Raw genomic sequence first — 13,671 nt, 5'->3', positions numbered from 1 at the left:
CTGATTTAGAGTGATGACTAACCAGAAAGTCAAAGTTATAGAAAGGATGAATGAAACCTATATATATTCTAATCTTTCCAAATATAATCTTCATAGCTCCAGAACAGAGTGAAAATAGGCACGTAACCAAGTGAATCAGATCCCCCAGAATAACGTATGAAGCTTTAAACATTAAAATCTATTATGCTATTGTTAAATTTTGAACATTAAAGTTATTTGGAATTCATGGATAAAAAATTATATTTAAAAGAGGCACTTAAGACACAATAGGGGTACCTTTCCTCTCTCCTCACACCCTATCCCCATTTTGTAAAACGTAAACCAAAGACACAAAAACTGGATTAGCACTTGTAAAATTACTAGACATAATCATTTTAAAGGGAACTTACACCTTAAAAGAGAGAGAGAGATGGACAATGAAAAATGTTGTCAAACAGCACACATTTTCCAAGGTTTTCACAGAAAAGAATCATACTTATTTGGTATTAGCTTGATATTTTTAATTAAAATTTTAAATTGTTTTTCTCAATATTTGCAGGTCATTTAAAGGGCTTGATTTTCCCTTTCCCCCAACCCGTACCTTTCCTGAGGGACCTAGATGGTTCAGCCCAGGGCTAATTGGGACTCGCCCGTTTCAGCAAGGAGGACAGAAACTGCTTGATCTTCAGGGCAAAACGTACGCTTCGATGACAGCCAGATGTCTACTTTTCAGACAAAGCAAGAAAAATAAAAGGTACCTGCCTCGCCAGCCACCTGTTTAAAAGTCCCCTCTCCTGTCGAACACCCCAGCAACTTCTCAAAGAAGTCATCGAGCAACACCAGGCAGCAAGTCACAAGGAGAGAGCCGCGAGGAAGTGCGAAAGCAGGTCACTTAAAGCATCCTTGGAAAAGAGACCCGCAGGTGACAGTTCAGGCGCTAAAGTGTTCTGGAAAGCGCGGATGACTTCAGGGATTTAAAAAGAAAACAAAGACAGAACTCGCGGCGGGGCCATCATCTCGCCCCCGTAAGGAAACGCCTTCCTTCCACCACTCACCGCACGGAATCAAGTCGGGGAGGGGAAGAGGCGAGGGAACCCGAGAGGCGCGCGGGGGGAGCGGGAGGGATGTCAGGGCTAAGGAGAGAACATTCTGCTCACCACTTAGGCTGGTGCTAGTCCTCAGGCTCCTTCCACAGAGACACTGCAGCATATGCACTCCTTTCTTCAAAGAAAGCTCAAGAATCTTCATGGAGAAGCGCGTGTGTGGGGTTGGTCAACTCCCCGCCCACCTCCGCTAATCGTCCAACCAAAAGGCCGCCTGACTTCGAAAGCCGGGTGCGTCCATGGTGCGAGCGACCCAGGTGGCGAGCTGTCCGCACATGGACAGGGCGGGACCCAGGGGGCAGCCCGCTGGGGAGACTGAGGCACGGCCACACCCCCGTGGGCTTGACCGTGACACCTTAGGACTTCTCCAAATAGGCGGCTGGCCTAAGGGCGGGAAGGTGAGTGGGTGGAAGCCGCTTACCAGGTGTCGGCGCACTGGGGGACCCCTCTGCTCCTACTCTCAGCGGGGGCCCGCCCGCCCCGGTGCCCCAGCCTTCCCGGGCTGGGGGGCCTTGAGAGGAGCTCCGCGGGGCCCCGGCGGCGCAGCCAAGCGAGCGCGGAAGGCAGCGCTCCCGCGGGCTGCACGCGTGCGGAGGGCGAGTCGGCGTGGGAATCGGGCGGAAGGGAAGCGCCCGCAGGAAGGGCCGGACCCAGGAGGCTGCGGAGCGTCAGAAGCGACTCCAGGGAACCAGGGGGCAGGGGTAGGGAGGAGGGGATGTAGACTAAAGAAAGCTCTTGGGTGCTGGCGATGAGAGCAAAGGTGTGCCTAGGTGTGGGCGGAGCCCTGAGGTGGCAGTCTGGACACCTGGATTTTCGGATGGGCGTTCTGTGACCTTGGGTAAGTCACTTTCCCCCTCCGTAAATCAGGGCGGGGAAAAGGGTGTGGAATAGAGAATTGGCATCTTCGTGATTGTCCCGGCGCTTGCCGGTCTCCTGGAAAAGCTTAGCACAGGTGCAGTGGGAAGGCAAGTGCAAGGGAAAGAGAGGCCAGGAAGGGACGCCAGAGGTAAAGAGTGCGAGGCAGATGAAGAGGAAAATAAAAAAAACAACAACAGCACTTTACTTTCGGGCGGCATTCCAATCAGCTCTGCCTCTGCCAACTGGCCCCAAAGACAACCTGAGAGCTTCCCTGTGGGGTCTAAAGGTCTCCGTTATTTTTCACCAGCAAACTCTTTGGCTTTATTTGTTGCTTGGTTTGTTCATTCGTTTGTTGCCACAGGAGGCCATCAACGCCATTTTGGAAGTCTTATGAGTGAAGCATGCAAAGAATACTGGCAGTGGGACCAGACTCCACCCTTCCTCGAATCTCAGAGCAAGAAGGGACGTTAGAGGACACAGCAATGTAGCAAGCGGCTAAGTACAGACACTGGAAACAAACAACCTAAATTCAAATTTCTACTAGCGACGTGACCTTGAACAAATTATTTAACCTCTCTGTGCCTCAGTTTCCTCATTTCTAAAAGAGCCTTAATAATAACATCTACCTTATGCACCCCTTGTTGAGGGTTAAGCAAACACTTGAGATAAAAAGTAAGTGCTATAATAGTGTTAACAATTCTTACTTAGCTCCCTACCTGTAGGATTTTCTATCACTTTCACTTTCCGATGAATGCCAGTGTCCATACCAGGGTCCTCCCCATTTCTGCTGGAACAGCTCAGGTATAGAGAATGCACCAGTTCCCCAAGTAGTTCATTGCACAAAACCTGTTAGAAGTTTTACCCTGACATTAACCCAAAAACTTACTTCATTTTCTTTCCACCCATTGGCCCAAGGCCACCTAGCACTAGTCGGTTAGCTCTTCCCTGCAAGGGAGTAAAATGGTTTTCATCACCCCTTTCCTCTTTCTCTTCTCTAGGCTAAAACTTCACAGCTCCTATGAAGGGCCTTAAAGGTTGAAGCTTAAGATGGGAGTTTCTTGGGAAAATATTATTTCAGAAGTATCTTCCTTTTTCCTATCAAAGATGGTGGGAGAAAGCCAGAACACCTGGAGGGCCTCTTGAGCCCTCCGCCACCCCTGGCTCCACATTCTCTTAATTGCTTTCACATTTGAGCTCCAGTCAGGTAACCTGAGGTCGTTCCAAGTCTCCAGGAGATGTGTCCAGGCCTTTCTGCCAGTCACCTCTCAGAACTGCCGTTCACTGGAATCACCAGAGCTCTGTGGGCTGCAGGTCCTTGGAGATCTTGCTCAAGCCACCACACTGTTATCACTGGGAAGGTTCTGAGGCCCCAGGGCACCCTAGGCCATGGCCTTCGTCTTTCCGATCGCAGCTGGAATTAGTGAGAAACTTGGCTCATCTGGGGACTCTACCATAGAAATTCCCCACGTAGGCAGAGACAATTAGCAAAAGAAAAACATCTAAAAATAGTCCTTCATGCTGCAGCAGAGGCAGGAGCTTTCCGGTAGAGAGCTCCTGCTCTGGAACCCAATGCTAGAGCTATTTCTTTACTTGGAAATAAATGCTATTCCTTGAAACAGGGAAAAAAATAGGACAGGGCCCTGATTCCCTCAAAGGAACCGGAGTGGAGCGAGCAGGTCCATGTGTGATATTAAAACACACATAACTCCTGAGCATCCATTTTCGTATTTATAATAAGCCTCTCTGCCTACCTGGCAAGGTCTTTGCAAGGATTTAATGAGGTGAGACGTGTGCAAGTCCTTTGAAGATTTTAATTATTTTTGCAAGATAAGGTGCTAGTCCCAACTTTCTGGGTTCTAGGTGCTCCTCAATGGTCTAACACAGTGGCTCTTTTATTTCATTCCAGGATGGGTGTACATGTGAGCCTTGTGTCTCCTCAAAAACTGTAAACTCTTAGAAGGCGGGGCAGGAAAGCTGTCACAATTAATATTCAAATTGCCTGCTGTCTTGTTTAAATGGTGTCACAGTGATTGTTATGGTCAAGAGTGTTTATCACAAAGAAAATGGATCATCACAGTACTTGAAAAAGCAAACTGAGGGGTGACATGGTCAGATTTTGGTTGTTGTTATTGAACTCTCAGATGAGTTCAGATTAAACCAAAGAGCGCATATAACTTTTTAATGTAAAATATTTTCTTACTATATATTATGGTCATTTGATTGAAGTAGAAATAAAAGGGAATTGATCACTGGATTTTATTACTCAGACTTAGTTTTTTAAAAATAAAGGTTCTTACCCTTATCAGGACTTTGGTGTACGTGCTTGTTAAAGCAACTCTTAAGGTGACATCCAGTTCCACAATTAGGCACATAGATGTCACACAGTCTTCCTAAAGTATCTTGGGCAGTACTTCGCAAGAACACATTTTTACAGAAACCATAACATCCAAAAACAAGACCAAACAAAACCAACAGTAGTAGCCAGGAGCACAATGGATGATAATGTGGCAAATTTTAGCTTAAGCAAAACTTCTAAATTTTCTGCTTTCTGCGTATTATTCTATAAAGCAAACTCAAAATTTTACTGGCCATTACATTTTTTAATTTGAAATTCAAGATATTATTTTAATGACCAAATTTTAAATTATGTATCTGTCTCTAACTGAGATTTTTAAAATTAGGCATTCGTTTGGATTTTTAATTGACCTTGGACCAACTCTAGCAAGTGACTCACCAGTGTGATTACAAAATGAAATCATGTATCACTTTATGAGAGGGATTGGAATATCTGGTACATAATGAATGATAGGTAAGCTTGTTTGAATTCCTAGTATCTAATTTTTTTCTTTTTATAAAGAGTTATTTACTCACAGTTTGTAGAAATTAATAATTGAGGGAGTTCTGGGATTTTTAAGTGGTGACTTAATCTAAGATATTTTCTGTTCATATTAAACATAGGAATCTGTTGACTCTTGGCATTAGCTGTGCAATTAATTAGTATTTATCTGCTTGAAAGCTTACACTGAATCAGTAAGAAAATATTCAGAATTTTGCCAGGCCAACAACTTTTAATGAGTCTATTAATGGCAAAATGTCTACCAAATGGAAAGCAACTTTATTTTCACCAAGAAACCAAATCTATAACACATAAACTAAAAGATCAACATCAGTGTGATAACTGATGTGATAACTAATGTGTCTTTGTTCTATGTTTTATAGTCCACCAACTGCCAGGGTAAAAACCAGGCCTCTATCTCATGTCTTAGAAATACCTTCAAATCCAGTTTTGATAGGCAACTGCCATAAACTGAATGTCTGTATCCCTCAACCCAAACTCATATATTGAATTCCTAACCCCTGAGGTATTGAGAGGTAGGGCCTTTGGGAAGCTTCACCATCATGAATGGGACTAATGCCCTTAAAAAAGAGACCCCAGAAAGCTTCCTCTCCCCTTTCACCTTGTGAGGACACAGCAAGAAAATAGCCGTCTATGAACCACGAAGCCGGTCCTCACCAGACACAGGATCTTGGTGCCTTGACCTTGGACTTAACTTCCCAGGCTCCAAAACTGTGAGAAATAAATATTTGTTGTTTAAGCGACCCAGTCTATATGTTTTGTTGTGTACCCTGAAAACACAAAGACAGCCATAAATTAATCTCAGTAGATAACGTGACAAAAACAGTCACTAGCAACTAATTTACTTTATTAATGACATCTGGTCCAAATAATGTGTAACTATTTTCAAAAAAGCAAACACATGTGTTTTTTTAAAAGTTTATCTTCTTCTTATCATTATTTTTTTGTTTGTTCTTCTATTTCTCCTTCTTCTCCAAACTTCTTATTTTGAAATAAATTCAGACTTACAGAAAAGCTGCAGAATAATACAGAGCTCATGTATATCTTCATCCAACTCCTAATGTTAATAACTTACTTAACCAGCGTACAGTTAGTTATCAAAGCCAGAAAATTCACACTGACACCACGCTGTTACATACACTACATACTTTGTTGAGCTTTCACCAGTGTCCGTTTTCTGTTCCATGATCCACTAGAAATCACGTTGCATTTAGCTGTGTCGCCTTAATCACCTTCCATTTCCAACAGTCCCTCAGACTTTCCTTGTCTTCCAGGACCTTGACATTTCTGATAAATATTAAATATTTTGTGGCGTGTCTTTCAATTTTGGTTTCCCTAGTGTTTCCTAATGGTTAGTCTAAGCTTATTCATTTGGGCAAGACTGCCACAGAAATGCTGTCATATAAGTGCATCATTTTCAGGGGGCTACATGATATCAACTAGTGATGTTACCATTGCTCGCAGTAGTGTCGCCAAGGTTTCCAGATGTAAAGTGACTTTTTTTTATTTATAGTTGATCAATATCTTGAGGAAGAAACTTTGAGTTTATGCTAATATCCTGTTTCTCCTCAAAGTTTTGTCTCCTGCTTTTAGCACCCATTGGTGGATCCTGCTTGCAGCAATTATTACTGGGCTATTTCTCCATAATGATTTTATATTTCCTCCATTCCTTCTACAGTAATGAGAATTCTGTAAGAGTTACCCCTTCATCCCCACTTATTTATTTATTCAACTATTTATTTATATCACTGTGGCCTCATGGATATTGATTGCATGGGTTATCATCCAATACTATCATTATTTATTTTGTGGCTCAAATTGTTCCAGCTTCAGCCACTGGACGGTCCTTCTAGTTGGTTCCAATGTCCTTTTCTTTGAGCAATTCCTCAATTTTTTTGGCATTACAAGATGTTCCATGTTTCTTTTATGTTCCCTGGTCCAGCCTTGGAATTAGCTAATTCTCCAATGAGTCCTTGTTATTTTTGTTTATTGGAGAATAGTACTCAGGAACCACAAGCTGAGTGCTAAGTGTACTCGTTGTGCCTGTGGTGTCATTACAGTGGAGGGAGCTAGGATACATTCATATTTATTTCTCTATTGCTCTCTATAAGTACAGATAGAGATATCTATATGTAGATATATCTTATGTAGATTAGCTACATGTCGATATATAACCAAAAGGTAATAGATAGGTATAGATATGGATACTCATGCATCATGTTTATTTATCTATTTCTCTATAAATAGAGATATCTATATGAAGATACATCTACATGTAGATATATAAAAGATTGGTAATAGATAGGCATAGATACAAGTATAGATATAAACAGCTATGATTCCAATCCAATACTACAAGTTTCAGTTTTGTATGTGTTATTTCCTTATTTGTAACTTGTTTTTCTGACAGTGAAAACCCTGCCTTTTATTATTTATAATATATTCACTTTTTCGTTTAATCCTAGTATACACTTAGCACAGAATTCCTAACCAATACTCCTGTGAAAAATAGATTTATTACTAGAGTACAGTATTCAGGCACATTTGTTTTTGTCTTTAGCCTGAGAGTATCCAGTCAAAATAGTATTTTTCAAAGTAACAGATTAGTTCTTTTCTTCCTCATCCTCTTCACTGTGCTGTAGTTGCTCATTTGTAATCCACTTAGGTTTATTTACTATTACTTATATCCCATACTGGTTGATTTTAATTATTTAGTTTAAATGAATTCATTTTAATTATTATTTGAGTGTCTAAAACATTGGTACGGTTTTAAGAGTCAAAGCTTTACAAAAAAGTATATCCGATACATGTTACCTCTTCATCCATCCTGGCCTTCCCCATTCCCCCTTCTGTCCACTCCTTTCCTTCCCACCCCCTGTAGGCAACTGGTCTCTTAATTTCTGCCTTATCTTCCCTGTGCTCCTGTTGCACCAATGAGCACACACTCTCCTATGTAGTAGCCTTTAGGTTATTTCTCATATTTCCCTATCACACACAATGCTGCAATAAATAACATTGTGTGTAGTATTTTCATATTTTCATAGTGTATCTTTGAGGCAAATCCTCAGAAATCGGAATGCTGAGTCAAATAGTAAGCGTTTATAGGTAGCTGTGTTAGGTGTTGCCAAATTTCCCTGCAAAAGGCTTGTATGCATTTGGATTCCTACCAGCAATATAAGAAAGTGCCTGTTCCCCCACAGCTCCGCCAGCAGAATGTATTGTCCTACTTTTTGTTTTTGCCAGTTTGATTGCATTGATATCTTAATTTGCATGTCTCTAATTAAAAGAGAGTTGGAACGTTTTTTCATTTGTTTGAGAGCTTATATTTTTGGAAGGACTTTCCTGTTCGTGTCATTTTTCTATTGGAAAAAAAAAATCCACTTCTAACATGCCAGAATTTGCCATCAGGGAGGGCACTAAAATTAAGTTAAATTTTTAAGAATTTTGAGATAGGAATCTAAACAAGACCACTGTCATTGGGAAAAGGGTGTAAGATTTTAAGGTAAGTTTTAATCCATTCACTCATCCAGCTACTCTTTCCACAAACATTTAGAAACTAAAACTAAGAATTTGTCCTAAAAAATTGGAAAAGGAAAAGAGATGTGTAAACAATAAGTAAAACATAGCTTTGCAGTATAGGTGGAGCTCAATGAAGGAACAAAGGAGGGCATGATTCATTCTGTCTTTTGAGGGGGATGTGCCTTTGAGCAGTTAGAAAAAGCTTCAGATCGATTAAGAACTGTGAGCTAGACTGAAGGCGGTGTCTCTCATTTAAATATACAATGTCCAAGCTTAATATACGCTATCACCTTACTTTCTAGTCACATTTAATAAGTGCTGCATCCACTAAAGAACAAACTCCACTTCTGAAAGAACCAGCACCCATAATTCAGACTCTATTTACCCCCAACCCTCTGTTCCATCACATCACTGTTAAGATACTAGGCAACAATTCTCATTTAACATAAGTACATCTTATCTTGGCAGATTAAGAAATAAAAAAGGCAAGGAATAATGTTGTCACTTTACAGTTTTCTGATAAAACCTGCTGAGGTCCAGTTAATGAATAAGACTTCCATGCATTTTCCACCCCAAGACCCCAATTTTCAAATGAATAATACTTCAGGATTTGCTGCTACAGTTGGACATTTTCCATTCTCTTCTAATAACAATTTAACAAGTTATTTTGAATAAATGCAGAGCTTGTCATCTATTAAAAAAAAACAACCATTATAGATGAGTTGTCTGAGTCAAGTAGAAGGAAAATGTTTTTACCTTATGGTAGCCAAGTATGAGTTGTTTAGTGTGAGAAAAATGAAGTCAATCAAGCCAAGATATGTAATACTTGTGAATTTCAAGGAAACAGCATTTGCTTATTAGTCAAAACTCTTTACCAAAATAGTGGCACAATTTCAAATAGGCATTTTACTCTTAGCATCTGAACTCTGACCTTAAAACATCCCATGCATTCTGTAAGACCTACCACAAAGCCACACTACTCCCCTCTGGGAAATTTTCTCTGATCCCCCACCTCTGCCCCAAATCAATCACAACTACCTCGGAGTTCCCATAAGACACTATAGTTCCTCTCCATATTAAATGTCCTAGACTGTTCATGACTCCTAGATTTGTGTCTGTTGACCAGATCCCTCCATAGGTTTAATCACACATTTCCAGGCTTTCCTGGAAAGCTTTACTTATATGATCCACAGGAACTTCCAAAACAGCAAATCTACAACTGGACTGCACATCACTTTCCCCTACAATCTGTTGAACTGGACATTTTAGTAAAAGACTGCATCATCTATACAGTTTCCAAATTCAAAAATCGGTGAGCCATCCTCCACTCCTCTTGCTAACTCACCTCCAATTAGTCAGAGATATTAAAGATCCTATTTCCTCAGCATCTCTCACATCTATCCACTTTGTTCCTGCCTTCTTTCAGGACTTCATCACTTCTTGCTTGATTATTATAATATCTTTATGAAAAACAATCCAACTATCTTCAATTCAGCCTCCACAGTGCCAAAATAATCACCCCAACACTCAAATCTCTGAGGGACTTCACAGCATTCAAGACAGTGAACAATTTAAGCTGAGTCCAAAATCCCTTGATGATTTACCTTATCTTCTTCCATATGTCTACATGAACTTAATTCCATTCACGGCCTTAAGGAATGCCACCTCATGTATTTATACCTTTGCACATGCTGTTCCCCTTGTCTGGACATCCTGCTTTCCTTCTTCTTTTGGTGAATACATACTCATCCTTCAAATACTGGGTCAAGTGTCACCTCCACCAAGAAACCTTTGCCAATTCGGTTAGGTGTTCCTCTGTGGGGCTCACCCATACATAATTCTTAGCATAGAGCTTTCACACAGTAATCTTTGATTTGTTTTATTTATAGCCTTTATGTCTTAGAGATTTACTGGAGAATCAAAGTGCTTGTTGAAAATTCAGCCAAGTAATAATACAAACAATTGCAACTGTGACTGGTACAAAAAAATGGAGAGAAGTACATGGTGCTATCGTATCTAAAGTAAGGGGTGAGAGTTGATCTAGTTGGAGGAATCAGCAAAAGCTGAGACACTTGTCACATCATGATGCCTTATGTCACAATTAGTTGTTTTATATACATTCTCTCACCTAAAACACACACACACACACACACACACACACACACACACACTTTGTTCCTTTTCATGGCACGTATGAGGTTTATTCATCATGAAATACCACCACAACCATCTCCCTCCATACAGAGACGCTGCTCAAAACACACATTTTTGGCAAAAACCTGCTGAATTGAACTAAAAGTTTTGCCCAGTGTTATGGAGTAATTATATGATTTTGTTTCTTTCAAGATTGAGTTAACCACATAGATCATCTGTAGATAAGTCCTTAATCAAATTTATTATAAGCTTATGTGCAGTTATATACAAAAGCAACATGCACCATGCATTCTGTCATTTCTGAAAATCAATGACACACCTTCCAGATGGTTTCAGGTATGATCAATAAAAATGAGGTCTTAAAAGAAGTGAAAAGAAACTCCAATCAGGAGAAAAGCAGTCTTTTGAACACTTTTATTTACTAGTATAACATAATAATCCTGGAATACCAACAGAAAGGACTTGGGAGAAGAGGTTTCTATAGTGCCAACCTGAACGGTCTCATACTGTCTGAATTTGCAATTGTTTCCACTTCTGATTTGATAGGTCAATATTCATTTTTTTTTAATGGAAGGACCAGAAAGACCTGGTTTCTATAGCCTTAAGCAAGTGTAAGCTGAAAGAATCCAATCATATGGATATGCAAATCACTGGGATAATACTTCCAGGAGCTAACACAAAGTAACTTTCTTCAGCATCCTGGGATTGTGTAAATTTTCCATTTGGATTCAAATGTCATTTTCACCTTAGATCTATGTTATCTTTTAATCCATTTCCTCTCACTTGGTGAAGCTCAGTGGTTATGACATATGCTTCCAAATCAGACTGGACCTGGGTTTACTTCTGAACCCTGACACTTAAATGATTCACTTCTCCAAACTTTATTTTTTTCTTGTTTGCATAAAAGAGTATTAATAAATACTTAATAGAACTGTAGTCAGAATTAAATGAAATAGAAGACCTCAATATTGTGCCTTCCAGAAAGTAAGTGCTCAATAAATGGTGATAATGAATAGTGGCAGTGGTGGGGATTTTACCAACATTGATAACTTTTGGGAAACTCTTCCATTAGTAATTCTTTCATACTTAAAGAAAAGATTCAGCAAACATCAATCATCTGTTATTTGAGATTATTTTTGTATCTTCTCTACGACATCTATATAAATAAGAACCATTTTTGTTTGGAGGAAGAATCTAAGAAAATTTCATTTTTAGTAAAATTGTTCTGAAGATTTTTGCTTCATCAAAACTCTCTAAGAAGTGACTGCTAACGGGCATGGGGTTTCTTTTGGGGTTGATGAAAATGTTCCGGAATTAGAGAGTGATGATGGTTGCACAGCCTCATGAATATACAACAAAACACCTCAACTGTACCCTTGAAAAGGGTGAATTTTATGATATCTGAATTACATCTCAATTCTTCAAAATTCTATGAGAAAAATAGGTGGGCCTTTTGCACAACTACAAAATTAATTGGAACATTTGAGACGTCAGAGCCGGACATTCCAGAGTTCAAACCCCAGTGTTAATAGTGACCAGCTGTGTGTGATCATGGACATATTTCTCAACTTCTTTGAGTTTCATCTTCCTCATTTGCAAAGTGAGGCTAATGATCTGCTTTACAGCGTTATTGTGTCAACAAAATATAGGAAGAAAAAGGAAAAGGAAATGCTTAACACAGAGAGTAGCACTTATAGACTCCCCACAAATGAATTTCTTGCCTTTTTCCCCAAAAATCTGCTATCTGCTTAACAAGCACTAGTACGTTTTTAAAAGAAGGCTTTTAAACAAATTAAATCTGGATATGATAGAAACCACCACAGGCCATTCCTGTATTTAAAATTTGTAATCTGTAAATGCAAATGGAAATATCTTTCTTAAAGGTGGATTCTAAAACGTTAAAGCTATTAACAATATTTTGGATTCTTACATGTGGGAGTGAAAGGTTTTGAAGATAACATTTGGAAAATCAGTCCCCCTTCCATTTTCTGCCACATGCCTGATGCCGTCACTGACACCTTGAGCTGAGGACTATAAGCAGCTATTGCTTAGGAGGAGGTGTTAGCATGATGTCCCTTGTTTGAGAGAGAGTGTTGTTGTTGTTGTTTGTTTGTTTTTAACTCAAGGTGTTACCTAGACACTCACCATTAGGGCTCCATTCTGGATTAGCAAACTAAGATGACACTTGGGCCATTTTATTAGTGGGTTTAATTATCAGAAGGACCAACACTGAAGGTGAAGAACCAGTCTGCACTAGAATTTCAATTATGTTTGAAAATTATATACGTGTGGTGAAAAAAGAGTGAAAGCATATACTCAGAAATAAAACAGTGGCTATTTCTTGGTGATTATTTTGGTGGTCACTGGCAGTTGAAGGGAGGCAGAAGATCACAGCCTGTTCAGAGCAGGAGTTCTGGGATTGGACTTTATAGGCTTCTGCTCCACTGCTTACTGCTATTGCGATGCCTTTCCGCAAGCACCTAACCTGTCAAGCCACCAGTTTCTATTTATATAAAAGGAGAGCAATAATATATCACAGGGTAAGGTTTAACTGAGGTAATGTATATAAAGCATGATATACAGTACCTGTGGAACATTAAAACATTCAACAGATATCATCAATTTCTATTTCTGCAATTCTGTGTTTTTAAATTTTCTACAATTAATGTTGAATACTTTTAAAATCAGAAATAAATATTATTTGCTTTTGAAATATGAGCATATTTTTTTACTTTTTATAAGTGATTTAAAAAATTTTATAAGAATGTCAAATATTCATGCTATAACTTTTGAGGTTATAGCATCAAAAAATACTTCTTCCATGGCCTAACACACTCGTATGCGCTTCATCCTTGGACTCCAGTGAGAGCCATAAACTGGTTGTAAACATGCTATTATTATTCTCAGTTCTTCTGAAGTCAAATGTTAAAAATTTCTGGAAAAGTATAAGCTATGACTTAGATGGAATTTTCTGATTTCCTGCACAGAGTTTATAGGGACTGAAATAGGAAGTGGAAATAGGAAGTGAAAATACTTCTAGGAAGTGGGTTTAGTAATATCCCTGAGGCAAGCTACCAGATACTCTTTTTGAAAAGTATACCAATTCACAGTTTTATTACATATGCCTACCTCTGCTTCCAGCCCCTCAAATGACATTTTTAAAAATAAAAATAAAATGCATTTTTATTAATTGATCCTATC

The 13,671-nt window shown here is 39.4% G+C and overlaps 1 protein-coding gene across 1 annotated transcript in view; it reads right to left on the bottom strand.

The window, feature by feature from the left end:
* Window positions 1-1,227, bottom strand: part of FGF12 (fibroblast growth factor 12) — a 363,040-nt gene extending 361,813 nt beyond the window's left edge. Inside the window, exon 1 of the mRNA XM_019630092.1 lies at window positions 1,137-1,227. Coding sequence (XP_019485637.1) covers window positions 1,137-1,227 — 91 coding nt within the window. The remainder of the gene's footprint in view (window positions 1-1,136) is intronic.
* Between the last annotated feature and the right edge of the window lie 12,444 nt (window positions 1,228-13,671).

This window comes from Hipposideros armiger, unplaced genomic scaffold (genome assembly GCF_001890085.2).
Source record: "Hipposideros armiger isolate ML-2016 unplaced genomic scaffold, ASM189008v1 scaffold_891, whole genome shotgun sequence".
Classification (NCBI taxonomy): domain Eukaryota; kingdom Metazoa; phylum Chordata; class Mammalia; order Chiroptera; family Hipposideridae; genus Hipposideros; species Hipposideros armiger.
The sequence above is the reverse complement of the archived record's forward strand: the minus strand, read 5'-3'. Positions and strand labels throughout refer to the sequence as shown.